Genomic DNA, 23,269 nt, shown 5'->3' with positions numbered 1-23,269 from the left:
TCCTAGGATGGGAATGTGTTCACAAACAAATCAGGCTGTAAGGAAAGAGGAAGATGGCCCCATTTAAATCCCATGTAGGAGTTTCTGTCTTGGTTCAGTGATTAACGAATCTGACTAGGAACCATGAGGTTGCAGGTTCGATCCCTGGTCTTGCTCAGTGTGTTAAGGATCTGGCATTGCAGTGAGCTGTCGTGTAGGTCACAGATGCAGCTCAGATCCCGTGTTGCTGTGGCTGTGGCGTAGGCTGGTGGCTGCAGCTCCAATTAGACCCCTAGCCTGGGAACCTCCATATGCCGCGGGAGCGGCCTTAGAAAAGGCAAAACAACAACAACAAAAATCCCATGTAGTCACTCAACAAACATTTATTGAGTTGCCAATCACAAACATAGGAAGAGGAAGAAGACAGACATGGCCCCTACCTAATGGAGTTTGATGCCTAATGGGGGCAGATGGAGACTAGCCAAGGAGGCCAATAGGTGGTGCCTGTCGGAGTGCAGAAAGGAATGGAAGGCACTGTCCCACAGGTGGGTTCAGCATCAGGAGTGGTCTACACAGTTGCTAAAAGGCTGAGAAAGCAGAAAGAAGATGCTGACCCGCCAGAGAGTAGTGACTCCGCAGAGCCGCCACTGTCCATCTCCAGAGTGGGGTGAGATGTGGCGGGTGCTCGGACCTCCGGAGGGAGCCCCGCCCAGCTGCCACTTGCAGGAGGTGCTCTGAGGCAGTGGTCACCCCAGAGGAGGGGCACGGGGATCTTGGGGTTGGCACCAACTGCTGCTGCAGTGACAGTGACAGGACCTGGAAAAGCCTCCCATCCCAGTCCTCCTCCAGTCCCTTCCAGTGCCAGATCCCAGCAGGAGTCCAGCTTCAAAGGGAGCTGGGGACTGGATGGCTTGCAGGGTTCAGCCCACCGCAGGATGGGCTTAAACTGAGGGACCCTCGGAACTAACTAACTACCTAACAGTCCACATCCCCACAGCCGTACCCTCCCCTCTGTCCAAGGCTGGCACTCTGGTCCTATTCTTCCCTTTCCCCTTTGTTCAGACCACGAGCAAACTTCCCTAAGCTGCTGGAGTCTCCCAGTTCAGATAAGACAGGCAACCAAGGCTGCTGCCAGAAGGTCAGCCTACCAGGAGGATTTCCCTCTCTTTCTCTTTTTTTTAGGGTCACACCTGCAGCATATGGAGGTTCCCTGGCTAGGCATTGAATTGGAGCTTCAGCTGCCGGCCTATACCACAGGCACTGCAATGCAAGATCCGAGCTGCACCACCTCAGCAACACTGGACCCTTAACCCACTGAACAAGACCAGGGTTCGAACCCACATCCCCATGGATACTAGTTGGGTTCGTTTCTGCTGAGCCACAATGGGAACTCAGAGGGAGGATCTCTCTTACCAGCCGGTGCCCTGAAGGAAATAGCCGGGTCCCCCGGGCGAGGGTAGCAGGGAGGGGACCAGCACACCCTGTCCCCCAGGGCCTCGGGAGCCCCAGATAAGAAGTCTTAGTGATAAGAAGGCCCCACCTGCAGCCAGCGCCCTTCCCGAGGCTCCTGCCTGGAGAACTTTCCAGGGCACAGCAGCTCTGAGGGAGGCAGGAGAGGTTTCTAGAGGGTTGTTCCGATTGGCAGGTGGCAGGAAGCAGGTCAGAGGAGGGCGGGGTCGGGAGCCCCACACAGGTCCCCTAACTTTGACCCCTCTCCTCTCTCGCCAGCCCCTCCCTGCCTCCTCCCCTTCCCGCCAGCCAGCCTGTCCCTCAGCTGTCACTACCTGCTCAGATCTTGTCCATCTCAACCCAACCCTGTTGAGCAGAGTCAGCTGGTGCCCACGTCCCACAGGGCCTTGAAGCATAGCTCCCCTCCTCCTGCCTCAGGTTGGATCTAGAAGGTTCCAGGGAGCCTCCACAGCAGGGCCAGATATTACAGATTTGGGGCTCCAGATTCCTCTGACCTACTGCAAAAGAAATAAATAAATAAATCCCTCTCAGTCCCTTCTTTTGGGGGGGATTCTCTGCTTTTCTGCTCTTGCACAGCTCACAGCACCCCATCCCCCGCCCAGGCCCATCTGGGACCCTCTCTTCCCAGGAGATGCTGCTGGGAGTGGGAGGGGTGGTGTGTTTATTTGAACACCATTCCTCTCTGAACGCACATTCTTGCCTAGTCCTTCCCATGCGCCAGAGGAGGAGGCAGGCGATGGGGGAAGCTTACAGGGAGTCCTAGCTGCTCTCCCAGAGGACACGCTCCCCATCTGGAAGTTTCTGGGGCCCGGGAGGTGATGGAGATGAAACAGTGGGTGTTTGTCCCCATTTGGTCCCGGCTCCTGGCAGAAATGACGGTCCGTGGCAGGGCCAGTGGCAGGCCTAGAGGGCACCAGGTGCTGCCATCTGTGTAGGAATCAGGCCCAGGCAGACGGGATGGAGTAGCCAGCGAGTGGAGAGTCTAACAAGCTGCCTCCTGCCTCCTCCTGGAACAACGTGTGCTGCTGCACACCTGCCTTGTGCCAGGCTCCGTGCCACACGTAGGGACATGAAGACCACAGGGCAGGGGCCTGCATCTGGGAGCGCAGGGACAGGGGAGGAGTAGTCAGGAGCAGCTTCCTAGAGGGGGTGACATTGGTCTGGTCCCTGCCCTCGAGGGTCTGTGCTTAGACACTGGGGTAGGGGCGAACTGAGCAGGAGTCATTTGAGGCCAGAGTGAATGGTGACATCCTTGGGTCTTCAGTGCCTGATGAAGGGCGGGATGGTGGCTACTGGTCACAAAACATCTGCTATTCCTGAGGGAAGGAGGAGGTGAGGCCCTCCCGAGCCGACTCCAGGGCTCCTCTGAGGACTTCTTGGGCACATGGCAGGGGACACAGGTTAATAAATGTAGTTGGAGCCCAAGAGAGGGAAACCAGGGAACGGGGCTGCTTTGGGGAGCAGGAACCATTTATCCTGCTTCTTTGCAGCTGTTCTGTACCTTCTAACCTTTCTAAGGCACACACGTTTTTTGTTTTTTGTTCTAAAGGTAAAAATAATTTGTCCTCCAAAATGCTTGGTGGTGTTTTTGGGGTTTTTTTGTTTGTTTGTTTGTTTTTTGGTTTTTTTAAGAGACAAGAAGGAAAAGCCCTTTAGACTTTGGAGGAGTAAGAATGTTTTTATTATCCTATTTTATGTGACATTGTACGTCTGGACTGTTGAGTCAGTGAGAAGCTGGGTCAGTGGGGGTGGCGTCTGAACGGGCGGGGGCGGTCCTGGGGGAGGAAGCCAATGGCAGGAGGGGCGGAAGGCCAGGAGGCCTGGCCACTGACTCACCAGCCCCTCCCTGGCATCCTGCCCCTCCCAGGCACACACCCCAGAACGGGCACTGATTTCCCTGGCACGCAGCCAGCCCAGCCCTGAGAGCACTTATGGGAACCAAGGGCTCCTTATGGGACTTGTTCTGCTGGGGACCTGTGGTGGATGGAGCTCTGTCTGGTGCCATTTTTGCTGGAGGGGACCAGATGAGACAGGGGCCCTCACAGGAGGCCAAGGGGACCAGGTAGCCAACTTCCTGCTAACCTTAAAGCCCCAGAAAGAAGGCTCTTGCTCCTGGAGTCAGGACATGGTAACTCTGGGTGGACACGTCCCGGGTTGAATCATGGAGCGTAGACCTTCCCCATAAGCTGGTTGCTTGCGGGTCCTGGGTGGCCACCCAGGCCTGCCACCCGCCACAGGTAACTGTGGGAAGTCGCTTGGCCTCTCAGAACTGGTCTCCTCCCCTGGCCAGTGGAGGTGACATGCCAGCCCAGGGAGCCTCACCGGCTGCCAGGCTCCAGCCATAGCACCTATGGGGGCACTGGGGGCCCTGTGCTGCCTGCAGCCCGGAGTGACCCTCCAGCTGTGGAGGCCCCAGCTCTCTTACCCTGAGTCCCATCACCGCAGAGAGTGGTGGATAACCCACGTCCCCTCTCCCTTCCTGTCAGCAGTTCATGTTTCCCTCTCAGGCCTCAGTGTGGCCCCCACCCCCAGGCCCCGGGAGGGGCTCCTGAGGCAGCAACCCCCACAGCTGTGAGCTGATGCTGGGGAGGGTGTTTGCCTGCCTGGACGGTGCTGTGAACAGGGACTGTGTGGAGGGGGTCAGCAGCCTGGGCAGGGCCCTGGGCCGGAGGAAGAGAGGCAGGCGGCAGCAGGGTTTCCACAGCTGCCTGTGATGCACCACCTCTTCATGCGTGTGTATATGTGTGTTTGTGTGTGTGAGAGACTGAACCCAAGATTCAGGAAATAGCACTTCCCTTTCTATGGACAATGCACTGTATTTTCTCTTCTAAACTTTTTTTTTCAAAGCAAACTGCTTTTTATTGATGTACAGTTGATTTACAATGTTGTATTAGTTTCTGGTATGTAGCAAAGTGATTCAGAGAGATATAGATATATATATACTCTTTTATCTGAATATATATATATATATATTTCAAATTCTTTTCCATTATAGATTATTACAAGATATTGAATATGGTTCTCTGTGCTTTATAGTAGGTTCTTATTTATCCATTTTACATACAGTAGTGTGTATCTGTTCCTCACAGACTCCTGGTTTATCCCTCCCCCTCCCTCCTGTTCCCCTGTGGGAACCATAAGTTTGTTTTCTATGCTTGTGCGTCTATTTCTATTTTGTAAATAAGTTCATTGTACCATTTTTTAAGACCCCACATATAAGTGATCTCATAAGATATTTGTCTTTCTCCGTCTGACTTACTTCACTTAGCATGACCCTCTCTAGGTCCGTCCATGCTGCCGCGGCTAGTCCGCTCAGCTTCTTAATGCTGGTGGTGACTAGAAGATCTCAGGCCCACCAGCCCATCTCTGAGCGCATTTGGAAGGCTCAGGGCAGGGGCTCCGAGGGGGCTCAGGGAGGCTGGCACAGGCAGGGCCTGCTGGGCGGTAGCTGAGTTTGGCCTGGGCGTCACGGGGAGCCGGTGGGGAGTTTTAAGAGGGGAGGGTTCAAGGTGTGGGTGGTGTGAGCAGACTCACATTCCAAATGGTCCTGGCAGTGCTGTGACAAGGGCTGTCGCTGGCTCAGGCTGGCTGAACCATCTCAGGTCCCCGGAAGCCCAGAGCCGGGCGGGCTCTGCCGGGGCTGGTTCGTTTGTGTCGTCCGGCCCAGGCTCTCTCCTTCTTTGTCCTCTTCCACATTCCACATGGTGTCACCAGGTCTAATACCAGATACAGCCACCGCCTGAGCAAGGGCAGGGACTGTCTCAACCCTGGTCCCCTGAGGCAGAAAGAAACCCTTCCCAGGAGTCCCCAGAAGGTGTGGATCTCGTTGGTCAGGGTGGTCACGTATGTGTCCCAGCCAAGAGATGCAACGAGCCCAGTGGCTGTTGGGAAGTCACCCGCCACATCCCCTCCTGGCCCACACCATCCACCAGCATGCCCGGCTGGGCAGTTTACCCCACAGGGAGAATTTAAAAGAAGACAACTGTCTCTGCAACATTATTTACTGTGGCATCATCAACAACAGGGAGAAGCTAGAGACATCCAACATCCTAGCGCTGGGGCCTGAGTAAATGATGTTTTATCAACGTAGTGGAATATAATGGAGGCATTGAAAGGCCTCATTACCCAGATGCTGCATTTGCACATTCACTAGCATTTATTTGTAACCCCCAAATCAATACTTGCAATGTTGTCACTATCATTCGAGGACGGGTGCACAGCTGGGGAAACATCTGAGTCACAAATTTGAGACACACACGTTCAACCCGAGGTCGATACTTGCCTTCTTGTTTCAGCTCATACTGTAAATGAGAGTCCTCTTCCAGGTCTGTTTAGTGCTATGTCTCATGTGTCTTCGTGCTTTTTGTTGGTGATTTTGCTGTTTAAAATAGTCCCAAGTGCACTGCTAAAGCAGTGTCTAGTGTTCCTAAGATTGAGAAGGCTGTGATTGGCTTTACGGAGAAATTTGTGTTAGATAAGCTTATTCTTCTAGGGCTGTTGGCTGAGAGCTCAAGGCTAATGGATCAGCAATATATATTAACAAAGTGTCTTTAAACAGAATCACGCATAAAACAAAGTTATGTGTTTACCAGTGATGAAAATATTGTGACCACAAGCTTGCAGGAACTTAGTTCTGTATTTCCCCAAGAACAGTGGTTCAGGATTCATAACTAAATTTGCCAGTATCCAGGACAACTTTATAGAACTGCCTTGAGCAACAAGAATCAATTCTGTTATTAAGCCACGTAGCAAAATAGAAAAATATAAAAAGAGTAGAAAATGTATGCTCACCATGATTTGCAGCTTTATCAAGTATACGTGTACATGTTCACTAGGCTTGGGAAGGAACACAACATAATGAAAAATGCCTTTGCTGTTAACATTATTTCAATCAATTTAAAATCTTAAGGTTGAAAAACAATTACAGATCGAATTCCTACCATGCAGTTTAAGCCGTTGCAATCACCCTGGAGTCGAGGTATTTTGAGCAGATGGTACCAAGCTCCCGAGAAACGCCTGCTTTGACCACAGGGGCACCCACAGGGGCACCCACAGGGCGTGAAGGGTGAGGGCAGCTCTGCTTCCTTCAAGCTATGACTCTCAGGGCATTGTGCACCAGAACTGCCTGATGGGGTCCAAAGCACACCCACTGGATGGGCCTCCTCTTATTTTTCCCTTTTTACTATTATTTTTTATGGCCACATCCACAGCATATGGAAGTTCCCAGGCTAGGGGTCAAATTGGAGCTGCAGCCCCTGGCCTACACCACAGCCACAGCAACACCAGATTCAAGCGGAGTCGGCCAACTACACCTCAGCTTGCAGCAATGCCAGATCCTTAACCCAGGGGTGGAACCTGCATCCTCACAGACACTCTCTTGGGTTCTTAACTCCCTGAATCACAATGGGAACTCTTATTTTTCCCTGTAAAAGGATGCGCATCAAACAGATAATTGTACATTCATAGCAGGCCTACTCAGCAATAGCCAAGTGTCCATCAATGGATGAACAGATAAACAAGATATCTATGTGATATAGTCATATAGTGGAATACTATCCAGCCCAGAAAAAGGAAGGAAATTCTGACACATGTTGCAACAGGGATGAACCTTGAGGGTGTGACACTGTGTGAAATAAGCCTTCATGATCCCACTTATTCGAGGTACTTAGAGTAGTCCAGTTTGTGGGGCGAAGGAATGGTGGTTGCCAGGGGCTGGGGGAGGGGGGATGGTGAGTTGTTGTTGAACAGGTGCAGAGTTTCAGTTTTGCCAGATAAAATATATTGCAGAGATGGGATGGATGGCAGTGATGGTTACACAACAATGTGAATGCACTTGATACCACTTTACCTTCAAAATGGATAAAATGGGAGTTCCCGTCGTGGCTCAGAGGAAATGAATATCACTAGCATCCATGAGGGGACAGGTTCAATCCCTGGCCTCTTTCAGTGGGCTAAGGATCCGGCGTTGCTGTGAGCTGTGTGGTAAGTCACTGATTTGGCTCAGATCTGGCATTCCTGTGCCCTTGGTGTAGGCGGGCAGCTACAGTCTACTCCTAGCCTGGGAACTGCCATATGCCACAGGTGTGGCCCTAAAAAGACAAAAAAAAAAAAAAAAAAAAAAAGGTTAAAATGGTAAATTTTGTTCAGTGTATTTTACCACAATTTTTTTAAAGGGGGAAAAGGGGAAGGGGGTAAACAAGGGCCAAGGGACCCTGGACTTAGCACAGCTTGGATGTGAGGGACTATAGTTTTCTTCATCTGGAAACACTACATCGTTGGAGGGAGCCCTGGGGGTGGGGGAGGGGGGGGCGTTCCTGGTCCCCACTGTGGGCAAAGCTAGAATTTGTCTTCAAGGAGCTTGTTCCTCCTGGACCCTTAGAGGTACCAGGAGCCACAGTTCACTTGGCAACACTACCCCTGCAGCATTTGGAGTTCCAGGGCTAGGGGTCAGATGTGAGCTGCAACTGCCAGCTAAGCCGCAGCCTTAACCCACTGTGCTAGGCTGGGGATGGAACCTGAAACCCAGCGCTCCCAAGACACCCCGACCCTGTTGCGGGTGGGCTGCCTCATCTTGATTCGGGCCCTTCCTCCCTGCCTGCAGTTTCTGAGGCTTTGCAGTACAGCCTGCACTGGCCCGAGTACCAGGGAAGGGAGGGGGGGCAGGGAACACCTCGTGAACATTAAGATGAGAGGTCAGAGAAGGAGCTCAGTGTTGGTGGTGAGGGGATCCACCACGCCGAAGTCCCGCCCAGCCTCGCAGAAGAACCTGCCTCCGTATCATCTCCTGGTTCTCAGCTTCTGGTCGGGCCCATCCCGACCACACCTCCGGCCTGGCCCAGAGCTGACAGTTTCTCCTCCCTACTCACATGGGGTCACCACGAGGGTAGCTCTAGCTTCAGAAGCTTATAGAGTGTGAAGTTCACTGCCCTGTGGCAGCCTGGCCCCTGCCACAGCCACAGCCACAGCAACATGGGATCCGAGCCGTATCTACAGCCTACGCTGCAGCTGGATCCTTAACCCACTGAGCAGGGCCAGGGATAGAACCCTCGTCCTCGTGGATACTAGTCGAGTTCGTCACTGCTGAGCCACCCCGGGAACTCTGCATCCTCTAGTTTTTAACCAGCTCTCTAAACGTGAAAGAGTTCTTCTCTGTGTTCTAGAGAATGAGTAATAAATAAACTTACTGTTACACTCTAGCCTCCTTCAAACGATCCTTTCAAGTTTCGGTTCAGCCTTTAGAATAGGCAAGGATGAGCAATTTGTGTTTGCCTCCGCCTAAATTGTATTTGAAATACACTTGCTCAAAATGTCCACCTATAATAAAAGATTCTTTCACATCGAGGGCCAGCCCCAAACATCTAAAAATATCTCCTGCTCTTGAGAAATACGAAATGAGGATTAAAACGAGAGAATAGTTTAGGCTGCCAAGAAAATTTGGAAAGGTAAATATGTTTTATTAAAAAAAAAAAAGGCAAGACAAATATTCAAGGTTGCCTTACCTATGATGGATCCAGCCTAGGCTGCTTGAGGCAGAAACAGGACAACACACTCCACTGGGTTTAAATTCACCTGGAGTTTGTCTTGGGCCCTGGTCCCTCCTACTGCTCAGAAGGCAGAGGGTGCGGGAATCAAAAGTCAATAACATTCCTCTGCCTAACATTGGTTATGCAACCCTAACACCATTTCAGAAGGTTCCCGTGCAATCTGAGAAGATCCCCAAATACTCGGAGGCCTTGCCCTCGGGCTGTGAAACCTGGTTGTGAGGAGAGACCCGGAGGTATCCTACCCTGAATCCCGGGCAGCCTCAGACCCTCGGTCCCCTCCAGGACGGCACCACCTCGTGGTCCAAAGTGAGAACCAAGTGCGGACACACAGGTGGTTTGCAGGCGGCAGTGTCTGCCCAGGGCAGCCTCTGATGGCTGGAGCAGGTCAGGGACCCCTTGGCCAGCCCTGACAGGCCCGTGGGGCTGAGGCACACTTTCTGCCGCAGGCCTGGCACAGGTGAGCTGGCAGTAAGTGGCGGCAGGTATCCAGTGGCAGCTCCTGGTCTGGGAAAGCCCAAGAGGATGAGCACTGCTGTACAAATGACATGAGGCCATCCGAGTGAATGTATTTTCACAAACTCTAAAGCACCTAGTGAATGTGAGGTGATGGGGTGATGGGGGGCTTATCCTTGAGTCACTCAGAGGGTGTTCCTTGACACCCTCCCCACCTGCCTCGTGCCAGGCCCTGTGCTGGGCACCAGGAATACAGCAATGAAGGGCACCGACCATTCTCTGCTCTCAGAGGTCTCCTGTGAGTCTAAAATTTTACGAGTTGTGGTACAGTCACTAAGTCCTGAATGCCATTCCCATTAGTAACCAGCATTGTTCGGGTACTGGCAGTGGGCCAGCGTGTTCCTTCCTGCCCTTCCCCTGGCTTGGCGGGAGAGATGCTTGGCAGGTGCCCACAAGCCCAACCCCGGCACCTCCCTGCAACATCAGCAGCCCCCGTCTCTGGGATCCACATGCAAGAGCCCCGTTCAGAGGGACGGTGGCCCTCGTCCCTCAGCAGCCCATCCTCAGGGCAGCCCAACCTGACTCACTCACCTTAGGACTTCCAAAATCCACTTGGAAGAGTTCCCATCATGGCGCAGTGGAAACGAATCTGATTAGTATCCATGAGGAGGCAGGTTCGATCCCTGGCCTCTCTCAGTGGGTTAAGGATCCGGCATTGCTGTGAGCTGTGGTGTAGGTCGCAGACGTGGCTCGGATCTGGTGTGGCTGTGGCTGTGGTGTAGGCTGGCAGCTATAGCTCTGATTCGACCCCTAACCTGGGAACCTCCATATGCCAAGAGTGCAGCCCTAAAAAGCAAAAAAAAAAAAAAAAAAAAAAAAAAAAAAAAAAAAAAAAAAAAATCCACTCGGAGATTGTTTGTTGAGGTCTGGTGCTTTAAGGAGCAGCCAGACTGGAAGCGTCGCCGGCCCTACAAGAGCCTCATAGGCTCTGCCTCGTGGTCAACCCCCTGGTCTGTTCTGGCTTCTCCTCTTATTCCCTTCCTCTTCATAGGAGTTTAGGGATTCTCCACAGATTCAAAAGTGCTTTTCCTCTCCAGGACAACAGCAGTGGAAGGGTCATAAGCATGACATATCTTTGTTATGTTTGCTTGTTTGTTTATTTGTTTGTTTTTGTCTTTTTAGGGCAGCCCCATGACATATGGAAGTTCCCAGGCTTGGGGGATCCTATCAGAGCCACAGCTGCCAGCCTGCACCACAACCACAGCAACACAGGATCTGAGCTGCATCTGCAAGCTACACCACAGCTCACAGAAATGCCGGATCCTTAACCCACTGAACGAGGCCAGGGATCGAACCCACATCCTCATGGATCCTAGTCGGGTTCATTACCACTGAGCTACAATGGGAACTCCTGTGCTATGTTTTTTCATTTGTAACATGAAAACTGCTAGTCCCAGAAAACCAGGACCTGAAAGTTGTGTATCTTCCATCCAAGCTAGACAGAAGTGGAATTGTTTAGTCCAGAAAGTCTCTAAGAGCATCATTCAGAACTGAGCTACCCCCACGGTCATGATCACAATCAAACTGCAGTAAACACAGGAGGGGAAAAGTGAACAGGAATGAAAGTTAACAGAAGCCACAAAGGGCAGAATCAGAACCCCAAGACCCAGACAATGCAGTTGTCAGATGCTGACCAAAAATGGAATACCAAGCAAAATGAATGAAAAGATACCCACGCCACAACACACTGCACCACTCCTGCACAGCCTGCAGAGCACCAAACACAGCGGGAAGACTCTAAAAGCAGCCCGATACCGGAGATGGATTCTGACAAAGGAGCAGCAGTTCAGCTGACAGCTGGCCGCTCAGCAGCAGCACTGGAAGCCAGAATACAATGGAATAATATGGAAAAACAGAGAACACCGTGGGAGGTAAATACCTTAGAAGGAAATGATTGTCAGGGGGAGATAAGGACATTTGCGGACAACTCAAACTGACTACTGCCAGCTGACCTTTTCTAAAAAAACACTAATGGTTGTACTGCAGGAAGAAAGAAAATGATTCCAGAAGAAATATCTGAGATGCAAGAATATCTTCATTTCTTAAGGATTTCTTCTACTTGACCAGAAAAACACAGTCTATAAAGGAAAAGATTAACATACTCAATTACATTAAAATTAAGAAGTTTATCAAAAGACATCGTAAAATGTGAGAGACATAAATTGGTGCAGCCACTATGGAAAACAGCTTCAAAAATATTAAAAATAGCAGTTCCCATTGTGGCTCAGCAGGTTAAGGACCTGATGTTGGCTCTGTGAGGATGCAGGTTCGATCCCCAGCCTCACTCAGAGGATTAAGGATCCAGCGCTGCTGCAAAGCTGCAGCATAGGTCACAGATGAGGCTTGGATCCAGTGTTGCCATGGTGTAGGTCTGTAACTGCAGCTCCAGTTCAACCACAAGCCTGGGAACTTCCATGTGCCACATATGCAGCCTTAAAAATATATATATAAAATTCTAAATTAAAAATAGACCTACCATATGCCATATGATCCAGCAATTTCACTCCTGGATGTTTATCCAAAGAAAGCAAAAACCACTAATTCAAAAAGATATACATTGTTAAGGTTGTTGGAGTTCCCGTCGTGGCCCAGTGGTTGGCAAATCCGACTAGGAACCATGAGGTTGCGGGTTCGATCCCTGGCCTTGCTCAGTGGGTTAAGGACTGGCGTTGCCGTGAGCTGTGGTGTAGGTTGCAGACGCGGCTCGGATCCTGCATTGCTGTGGCTCTGGTGTAGTCTGGCGGCTACAGCTCCAATAGACCCGTAGCCTGGGAACCTCCATATGCCGCAGGAGCAGCCCTAGAAAAGGCAAAAAAAAAAAAAGATATACACACCTCAGTGTCTATAAAAGTTGTTTTTTTTTTTTTTTTTGGCTGTACATGGAAGCTTCCAGGCCAGGGATCAAACCCATGCTACATGCAATGCCGTATCCTTAACCCTCTGTGCCACAAAGGAACTCCAATAGCAACACTGTTTGTAACATTCAAGACATGGATGCAACCTAAGTGTCCATCAACAAATGAATGGATAAAGATGTGGTACATGTATACAATGGAATATTACTTGGCCCTAAAAGGGGATGAAATTTTGCCATTTATGATAATATGATGGACCTGGAGGGTATTATGCTTAGTGAAATAAGGCAGACATAAAAAGACAACTACTCTATATTTTCATTTATATATGGAATCTAAAAAAATAAATGAATAAGTCTAACAAAACAAAGGAATGTGAGAGACAATGCGCTGGCAGAATATATCTCAATATTTATAACAGTTCATGGCATATAAAATTTGTAGAAAGAATTCCTGTGAATCAATAAGAAAAAGACAAGCCTATAAGAAATATGTCACCAATAAAAAACAAAAAATTGCACAGAAGAGGAAATACATGAATCATAGGAAAATAAGCTCAATCTCATTAGTAATCACAAAAATTGAAATCTAATGAGACACAGAGAAAATTCCAAGCACAGGTGTAACAGGAGTGAGGAGAGGAGGCATCCAGGAGACTCATGAGGACATCCTAAGGAGGCCCGGGAGGAGAGGAGACAAACCAAGAACAAAACCACCTGGTGGAGTTCCCTTCTTGGCTCAGCGGTTAACAAACCCAACTAGGATCCATGAGGATGAGGGTTTGATCCCTGGCCTTGCTCAGTGGGTTAGGGATCCGGTGTTGCTGTGGGCTGTGGTGTAGGTCGCAGATGCGGTTTGGATCCCGAGTTGCTATGGCTGGGGTGTAGGCCAGCAGCTACAGCTCCTATTCGACCCTTAGCTTGGGAACTTCCATATGCCTCAGGAACAGCCCTAAAATAGCAAAAACAAAAAACAAAAAAATAAAAAAACAAAAACCACCTGGTGCTCCTGGGCATGTGACCCTCCCCTCCAGGCCTCTAACTGAGGTGCTCTCTGGTGGACATTTAGTTGCTCCTCTGGACTCACCAGCATGGCTACAAGCCTAGCCCCAAAGCAAACAAATGCAGAGCCCAGAGACAACAGGAAAAAGGTTGGGTTTCTCCACCAAGGGAATAATAAATGGCTGCACAGAGTTGAGAGGTGATGAAACTGAAGCTGTACTGCCCAACTGGTAACTGACTCCAGGGCATCAGTTACCAGGAAGCTCCAAACCAAAAGTCCACAGGGCCAGACAGACACTGTCTGTGGGTGAAGGGAGGCAGAAGGAGCCACAGTGAAAGTGAGCACCAGGGAATGGGCCACGCAATGGCATTGGCATTGGGAAAGTTGGGGATATGGTCCACTGAGAACTCCAGGTCCTCTTCAAAGAGAGAGTCACAACTGCCTTCAGACTACTCTGGCCTTGGAAATGGGTTCTCTGTGGCCAGGATTATAAAGTTCCCAAGACATGTCTGAAATCTGGATTTTTCCTGTGAAATATCCTGTTTCAAATGTTGGAAACTTATTGAGAAATGTTTTTAAAACTTTATATGCCAAAGCTACTTGGGCCAAGGAGACACACATCCCCAGGCCACATTTAGCCAAGCCCTTCCATTGGCACCCTCTGTGTCGACCACTTGAATTTCCTAACAAAATTTACTCTGACTTCGAAGGCCAGCCTTCCTTCCCCATTTCCCTCTTGATTCCCACCTAACTCCGTGTGAAGAATGTTTAACCAGGGCCGGAGGACAACCTGCAAAGGGAAACGTACCCCACACCAGCCAATGAAGCCCCTTCGCCTGTGCTTTTCTCTTACAGGTATTTGGGTTCTGGGTCTGGATCCTGGTAGCCGCCACCCAGGTAGCAAATCCGCTGCTGCAAGGATGGGTGATGTACGTCTCGCTCACCTCATTCCTCATCTCCCTGATGTTCCTGTTGTCTTATGTGTTTGGATTTTACAAAAGATACGAGTCCTGGAAAATCCTGGTAAGAACCAGTGAGAGTGAGCCAGTCCCTGGGACGCCTCCCAAACTCCAGTCCTGGGTGTGCTGAGGACAGTGGACCTCCTGGATGGGGAGGGGGAAGCTGGGACCTTTCCTGGGCTGGACCCTCTCTACCCTGGCTTTTATTTGGATGCGTTTACTACCAGATGAGAAGGAGAGCCTTCCTCTGCCAGCATCCATCCTTTATGGCATTCCACTGCCTTGCTTGTGAGGGATATATGCATCCTGGCTACTCCTGGATCAAACACATCCTGAAACATTTCCCTCTAAATTTAGTTTATGATAAAATCACTGGAGCAGCATTGAAGAAAATGCTAGCAGAAAAAGAATCACCCCAGTCTCAAGGTCCTATCGCAATTGCTGGGTTCCATACTCCTGGCACATTTTTTGCAATATGTAAATATAATCACACTGAACCAATAATTTTGTTTCTTTTTTTCTTTTTTTTCTTTCTTTCTTTTTTTTTTTTTTCTTTTTAGGGCATATGGAGGTTCCCAGGCTAGGGGTCAACTCAGAGTTACAGCTGCTGGCCTACACCATAGCCACAATTGTGTTAATTTCTACTGAACAACAAAATAATTCTTTTTTAATATTCTTTTTTAATGTTATCATCCACATGGTTTATCATATGACACTGAAAATAGTTTCCTGTGCTAAACAGTAGGACCTTATTGTACACCATTTCTATATGTAATAATTTGCATCTACTAACCCCAAACTTCCATGCCCTCCCTCCCCCATCCCTCTCCCTCTTGGCAACCACAAGTCTGTTCTTGTCCATGAGTCTGTTTCTTTTTCTTATTGGGAACCTATAATTTTGGATGTAGATTCTTTGATTTTATATTGTCATTAAGTTTTTTCATGTCACCACATCATCTTGATACCCACTGAAAAATTTTCTATATTGAACAACTCAAAATGGAGGGAGGATTACATTACGGCCCCTCATAATCACAAACCAGATTCCAGTATTTTTAAGTTTTATTACACTTGCTTCACCCAGCCCTTTTTTCCCCTGAAGAATTTTATTTATTTCTTTATTTATTTTTGTCTTTTTAAGCCCGCACCCACAGCATATGGAGATTCCTAGGCTAGGGGTCGAATCAGAGCTGTAGCCACTGGCCTATGCCACAGCCACAGCCACAGCAATGCCAGATCCAAGCTGCATCTGTCACCTACACCACAGCTCACGGCAATGCCAGATCTTAACCCACTGAGCGAGGCCAGGGATCAAACCCACGTCCTCATGGATATTAGTCAGGTTCATTAATCAATGAGCCACAATGGGAACCCTTCCCCTGAAGAATTTTAAAGCAACCCCCATACATCACATCATTCCATTCTACACACATCAGCATACCTCCAAAAAAATACATTAACTTTCTTACATTATTGCACTTACATAAAGTTAATTCCCCAGTAGCATCTAAGACCAAGGTCACATTCAAGGTCCTCTGTTTTAACTGAGACATGTTTTTGCACTTGGCCTGTTTCTACACTTGGCCTCAGGTCCTCACGAGACCCGCTTCCACTTGGTAGTGATGGTTCTTGGGTACTTTAATCTAGAATGGCTCTCCCTGCCAGTTACTTGCTGAAGAAATGGGGTGGTCAGCTGTCCTGTAGAGGGGCTTACATTTGGGAGTTTATCTGTTTGCTTCTTCCTGGTGGGATCTGACTTGCTCCTCTCATGCCTGAGTTTTCTGTAAACTGAAAGTTAGCACTTAAAAGGCCAAAGTGAAGATAGGTTAAGTTTTTCTGGCAAGAATGTTTTGTAAATGGCTTTAAGTCACATCACACACCGTTACTTGTGGTCCCTCTTCCAGTGACAGCCCTACCCCATCAATTTTTTCTCTAATGCTGTCTTCCATCTACTGAGGATCTTTCTGAAAGTGAATGAATATGTCTTCAGGGGTTGCAAAATGCCGATTGGCCTATTATGATGTTCCTTCCAGAACTGATTGTATGACATTTTTGTGGCATTGAAGATATTAGCACAGAGGTTCAAAAATTGAAGTCTAGAGTCGGATTAGCCTACTCTAGCACTTGTCAGCTAATCCTCTCTTTCCTCATCGTAAACTGGGGCTATCAGTCGTAGCAGCCATATGAAATTAGCTGTGAAAATAAAATGACACAACATGTGCACATGGTTAGGACAGTACCCAGAACACAGCTGGGCTTCATAACACTAATGGTTGAGAGCACAGGTTTGGTGTTATTAATGTCACTTGGATTCAAATTCTGGCTCAGGTTTAATCACTGACCTCAACTTTGAAACTTCTTTTTCCTCAAAATGGCGCTAATGATCAATAGTACCTACCTCCTAGTTGTCAAGGTTAAATGAGATAAATGGGGGAAGGGCTTAGCCTAGAGCTTGGCAAGGAAAAGGGCTGAGTAACTGTTGGCCCGTGTTGGTATTATTATTGCCATTTATTAATCCATTGTTGTTCACGACCTAGACATTTCCCTAGAAACACTGCAAAAGGAAAAAGCAGGAGTTTGGGGAGCAGGGTCTTTTGCTGCCTCTTCCCAGCCACATAGTCAGAGAGAAAAGTTCCGCTGGCCTATGTGCCCGCGTGACGGTGGGCGTGGCCTCTGCTCCATCCTTCCAGGACAGCCTGTACCACGGCACCACCGGCATCTTGTACATGAGCGCCGCCGTCTTACAAGCGCATGCCACGATTGTGTCTGAGACCCAGGACCTGAAAAACTATTTCATAAACACCGCGGCCTCGGTGAGTGCTGGACAAGAGCATCTGCCACCGGGGAGGGAAGGGCATGAGGCTTCATTCTGTCTTGTGCAGAGGAGGCAACCCTCAGCTCTCGGCTGAAGGAGCTTTGCAGGATGGACAGGTGGAGGAGGGCGTGGGGTTATGTGTGTGTGTGTCATCAGGTGTGGAATGGACAGGCGGAAGAGGGTGTGTGTGTGTGTGTGTGTGTGTGTGTATGTGTGTCATCAGGTGTGCGCCCAAGCTCACATCATGCCAAGTCCAAGTTCAGGTGTCATCTCTCACCTGCTGTTTTTCCTGCTCCTTCTTACACCTACAATGCTGCCCTTAGAATAATTGTTTTTCAAAATGCAAACTGAAAACACAATTTTCTTTATTTTCCAAAACAAAAATTTTCCAAATTTTCAAATCTCTTATTGAAAATCTTTGGATGGCTCCCATTGCTGGTGGAATGGAGGTGGGATTCCTCTGAGCTGTTCCCATGTCCTTTTATTTCAGTGACAGTATATTGGCTTGCGGCATCCAAGGCAGAGTGTCTGGGCGAGTCGTGGGATGAGCAGGGCGCCCCTTCCCCTTCCCCCGCCCGGCAGACCTTAGGTCCGCTGGGACCTGAGACGCCAGGCAGAGCGGCCCGGGCCTTTCCTTTCCAGTCTCTGCACCGCAGCCTCCTGCCTCTCGCGGTGGGATGGCGCCCTCGCGTGGCCGATGGCTCACATGACAGATTCCTCCTCTGGAGCCGCCTACCTTTCCCTAATCCTTCCTTAAAAGCACTCTCAGCCCAGGCGGGTCCCCTTCGACCCCTGACCAGAAAGATCAAGTCCTGTATCAGTTGGAGGCCCTCGTAGGGATCAAGCAGCAGGGGTGCGGCACGGGGTGCTGTCCCCATTGTTAGAATGATGTCGGGCAAGCGCGGTGACCCCGCTAGGGTGGTCACAAGTATTTCAGCAGCTCCCTTGCCTCCTTTTTTCCTCACTTGTCACCTTCCCCGTGAGACCATGTCCCTCCCCCACCTTTTCCCACTTTATTTTCTCCTGGGCACTTAGCCCCATCTTACCTACTCCTCTCCCGGTTTATCCTATGTTCTGCTTCTGCAACTAAAATGGAAACTCCCTGAGGATAAGAATTTTTGGATTTTTTGTTCACCATTAAACCCATAGTCCTTGAAGTAAACCAGGTGCTTACAATATACTTGTTGAATGAATGAATGAATGAAAGATTGAATGAAACAGAGTGTGATTAGATAGGGAGGCAACGTGAGGCTGCAGTCTGGGCCAAGAGGTTGTCAGGCAGTGCAGTCAGGAGACTTTGGGGGTGGCCTCGGACGTGGTGGATGATGGAAAAGGAGGAGCTTGAGGGATCACAGGCTTCCGGCTTGGGAATCTGGGTGAGGTGGGGGTCCTGGGCCCAACGAGCTTCTCAGGAAATCTCAGGATTTCAGTTTGGACCATAGAGGAGTTCTCGTTTGGTTCAGCTGAAACAAACCCATGAAGATCACCCATGAAGAGATCCCTGGCCTCACTTGTGGGTTAAGGAGCTGAGCTGTGGTGTAGGTTAAGACATGGCTCGGATATGGTGGTGCTGTGGCTGTGGTGTAGGCCAGCAGCTGTAACTCTGATTTGAGCCCTAGCCTGGGAACTTCCATATGCCGCAGGTATAGCCATAAAAAGAAAAAAAAAATTACAGTTTGGACGACAAAGAATTTGTGAGGCTTCCAAGGCTCTGAGGAGCCCAGAGGCAGGGGTGCAGAGTCAGGCTCTGGGCTGGTGAGTAAAACTCATGGAGCACAAACAGTGGCTGAAGCGGGGGGGGGGGGGCAGCTGTACAGAGAGCCCAGGATGAGAGAACAGTGGGGGGAGGGGGGCAAGGTGGGGATGGAGACGGACCTACTTTACAGCCAGGTGGAGGGGCGCAGGCAAAGAGGGACACCTAGACAGTCACAGCGGGACAGTGGGAGTGTGGCCTCAGAATACCTAGGATGGATGGAGCACTGGCCAGGGGTTGCAGCCCTCAGGCCTGGCGGGTTGTGGGCAGACAGTGGATGAAGCAGGATCAGAACACGGCCTCCCAGGCTGAGGGCCCTTGGGGGGTGCGGCTGTCCGGCATCTCTAAGGCAGTCTCATGCCCCCCCTCCCCCCAGTTCTTTGCCTTCATCACTGCCCTGCTCTACATCCTCCATGCCTTCAGCATCTATTACCACTGAAGAGGCAGGGGCCTCGCCCACCTGGAAGATGCTCTAGGAAAACCTGGAGCATCGGCTCCTGGAAGTAGTTTCCAGCATTCGCTGTCTGGATGCGAAACAGAAGCTCAACGATGACATAGGGGATCAACAGACCATCTTTTCAGACTGAGTGATGACATCCCACTCAGGCAGATCTGTTTGGACATTTTAATTCACTGTGATGAATATGAAAAAGCCGGGGCTGGGGGGCTTTGTTGTTTTGTGTTGTTTTGTTTTGTTTTGCCTGGGAAAGTAACTGTCTCTTGGAATTATCTGACAATGAACCTCGCTCTTCTGGAAAGCTAACATCTGAAGCTATTGCCGTGGAAAATTCCAGCTCAACCGTCATCACACCTGTTTGGTGACGTCACACCTCAGCCAGGAGATTCCCACAGCAGGTTTATGGGAACCGTCATGATTTCCTTAAAATGGAAATGGTGCTGTCAACGCTTTCAGATCTGAAGACTCACAGACCTTGTTCCAGTGGTCCCACCTCTTTTGGCCGCCGTGGTCCAGACCCCCTGCCCCTCCCACCCTGCCCGACCCCCATTCATGTCTCCTCTCCTTCCCTCCCCAGATTTGGGACCCAAGGGAAATCTGTGTAAAATCAGCTTTGAGGGTAGATTTGTGGGGAAAAAGACGCATGACTGCAAAATTGTTATACAGTAAGGACTCTGGGCGGGGAGTGGGGGGCACAAGGGGTCAGGAAGGAAAAGTTTTTTGTTGGGTGTTTTTGTGTGTGTCTATTTAGGGCCGGACCCTCGGCATATGGAAGTTCCCAGGCCAGGGACTGAATTGGAGCTGCAGCTGCCGGCCAACACCACAGCCACAGCACCACTGGGTCCAAGCCACATCTGCAACCTACACCACAGCTCATGGCAATGCCAGGTCCTTAACCCACTGAGCAAGGCCAGGGATCGAACTCACATCCTCATGGGTACTAGTCCGGTTCGTTAACCACTGAGCCACTACGGAACTCCTAACCTGCTTCTTAAGTCAGATTGCTCAGCTGAATGCCTGAGTCAGGCCTCCAAGATCCGGCTGCTTAAGGACTGGCCCTCAGCAACGACCTTGGGGAAGAAGCCAGATGTTACCTGCAAGGATTCTCCTCAAAGAAGCCACAAAGGCCCCACCCCCAGGTCTTGCTTTTCCACGTGCCTCCCCCAGTGGTCCAGCTGGGTGGGGTCTGGGACCACCCAGTCCACCTCCTGCAGCGAAGGGCTCCCAGGGGCCTGGATGTGCAAAGGCATTTGCACTTCAGGACCATTTTCAAAGGCAGCCAGAAATGTAAGATCCGGGTGCTTGATCTCCAAGGAAATGTTTTTCAAAAGAAGGCTGTGCTCTCTGCTCTCTGGCCCTGTGCTGGGGTTCCAGCTGCCTGTCCCCAGTCTCTGACACGAGTCAGGGTCAGTCTCCTGGCCTGAGTGAGGACTCAGCCCAGTAACGCCTGGGCCTGCTGCCATTTTAAAATGAAATTATTAGGTAGAAGGGACTTGTCTTAGCTGATTCCAGGGCTTACAATTTTGTATCAACTCTTTTCTGCTTCCGGGGTGGTGGTGGTGGGGGAAATACAGGGGAGGGGGAGTCATGGAGAGAAAATTCTGGCTTCACTTTTGACAGCTCACTTTCTAATCCTATCCCCATTGCTTGAAAAGCCACTGTTTATCTCTCACGTTATTGCCTGGCAGCTGCTGGGATGGTCACTGTTAATATTTACTTGAGTAGCCACATCCAAATAAAAGTCCTTTGTACAGTAAAAAGCCTTGAGTTGATCGCTCTCGTGGTGTTGGCAGCTGGAACTGGCCATCAGGTCACAGGTCCCGACAGCAATTGCACCAAAAGCCCCCTGTGGAGGTTTTAGGGCTCAACACCCACGCCACCCCCGCCGGCCTTGCTTCTAGGGCAACTGCACGCAGAGGCAGCTCTGTCTCCAGGGCTCAGAGGTTTGTGCGGTTATTTCTACCTCAGTAAGAATAGTTTGGGTGCAAGTTCCAGAAACCAAACTTATGCCAAGTTAGGGGTGGCCTGGCCAGGCCAGGGAGGTACAGAGGCCTGGGTGGGCGGAGCAGACCCCTCAACTGGCCTTCGGCCTCACATCCCTGCTCTCCTTCACTGGCTGCTGTCCCTTCCTCCTGTCAATACCCCCACCCCCAGGGCAGACTCTGTGGGCCCAGCTCAGAGCTGCATACCCCCACCACCCAGTTCACCTGCAGCTGCTTAAGTTCCAGCCACCTTCCCGCACTCAGGACGGCTGTTCCCTCTGTCTAGGACTCTCCCTGGCTCCCGTCTTCTGTGGGAAGACAGGAGGCACCCTACAAGGCTCCTCAGAGCCCCCAGCAGGGGCGCACCCCTGGGCCGAGGCTCGGCTTTGCTGGGTTTCCCTCATTGTCCCACCCCACCCCCAATGCTTTCTCACCAGGCTCCCTGGACCCTGCACCCAAGTCCTTGCCTCATTTGGGAACTCAGACTAAGACTTCCCATGACCTGAGCACCCAGCAGTGCTGGGGGCCGGGCTGCAGGCGATGGGCCATGGGGTCCCTCAAGCCACACCCCACAGCCCTTGCTGAACAGGCCGGTAGCAGGCTGGGTTGGAAGCTTTGTCCAGGACAGCCGGGGTTCTGTGTTGGCCAAGAACCAGGCTATGATCTTTATTTTTTTGTTTGTCTGCTGTTTTGTTTTGAAAATCTGAGAACATTTTGAGGAAAATATATAAACAATGTGTAGAGTTTGTAACATTTCCTTTTGGACTGCTGTGGGTTTTGTTGTTGTTTTACTATGAGGCTACGATCTTTAAATGAGACAGGGAAAAAATATGACTTCAGTTTCAAATAAACAATAGACCCAGCTCTGGGGTCAACCCCAGGGGGACTGAGACATCCCTCAGTTGACAGGGTGTTACCCCACCTCCCTCCCCTTCTTGCCCCCTAATCTGTCACTGACCTTTCTGTTAGGACTCTGACATGGAACACGTCTCAGTGAAAGCCAGACCCTGACTGTGCAGAACCACATGCAAGTTCTTGATCAATGTGACAGGGGGCGAGGAAACACGTGCCTCTGTCCCCCACATCTGCAGAGCTCAAACCCCATGTTCTAGGGCCAGAGTCTCCCAGGCAGCACCTGGTGCTTCCCAGGACACTGGAGGATAATAAGCCTCCTTGTTGCCTGCACACCTGTCCCTCTCCAGGTCAACCATCACCAAGTTCGCATGTCCCTGCCTCTGGTCATTCCACAGCAGCTAGTCCATCACCTCTTAGCAGCCCGTAGGCTGGGAGTGTGTGGGTGACATTTCCATAGTGATGCTGGACCGTCCCTGCCCAGAGGCTTCGCTCCCAGGAACTTTCACCACCTAGTGGACTTGGGCTTGATCACATTGGGGTTTATCTCTGCACACAAACCTGGACCAGGCCCTCTAACTCCCACATGCATGTCTTTATCAGAGAAGGGACATTGGGGACAGTGGTTAAGCACCTGGGGTGAGTCAAGTCCCCACAAGTGCCTCTTTTATTCTAACTTACCTGCTGGGGCGCCCAGCAGGCGTGCTGGTTTCTGCGCACCTGTCAGTGTCCCCATGGCCCCAGTTTTCCAACTGCCACTGTTGCTCCAGGGCCTTTGGCTGCTTCTCTGGGAGTGGGGGTAGAGGGTTTGAACCAGGAGAGGCCTCTCTAGCCCACCCCACCCCCCACTTCATCTCCCCGAGCCCTGCAGAGCCCGCCCCGCTCCCCGTATCTGCCCACCCGAAGTGCCATGTCCTCACCTTCCAGAAGAGGAAAACATCTGTATCTCACATCCAGAAGGCTGCACCATCAAGTCGTAGATCAGAGCCCTGGTGTTTCTTCACGCTGTCTTCCCTGTCTTGACCCTTAGCTGTAATAAGTTGCCAAAACATGGAAAGCAGAAAAATATAGCCCTGTTTATCAAAACC

General features: G+C 50.4%; 1 protein-coding gene across 2 annotated transcripts in view; it reads left to right on the top strand.

The window, feature by feature from the left end:
• MALL (mal, T-cell differentiation protein-like) overlaps positions 1–21,107 on the top strand; it is a 35,443-nt gene extending 14,336 nt beyond the window's left edge. For both annotated transcript variants that reach the window (XM_021085752.1, NM_001243633.1), the window contains 3 exon segments: positions 14,219–14,386; positions 17,013–17,135; positions 19,267–21,107. In XM_021085752.1, the coding sequence (XP_020941411.1) occupies positions 14,219–14,386; positions 17,013–17,135; positions 19,267–19,329 (354 nt within the window). In that variant the 3' untranslated portion in view covers positions 19,330–21,107.

The sequence above is a fragment of the Sus scrofa genome, chromosome 3 (genome assembly GCF_000003025.6).
Source record: "Sus scrofa isolate TJ Tabasco breed Duroc chromosome 3, Sscrofa11.1, whole genome shotgun sequence".
NCBI classification, from domain to species: domain Eukaryota; kingdom Metazoa; phylum Chordata; class Mammalia; order Artiodactyla; family Suidae; genus Sus; species Sus scrofa.
Note: the sequence above shows the minus strand (reverse complement) of the source record. Positions and strands in the feature narration are given on the sequence as shown.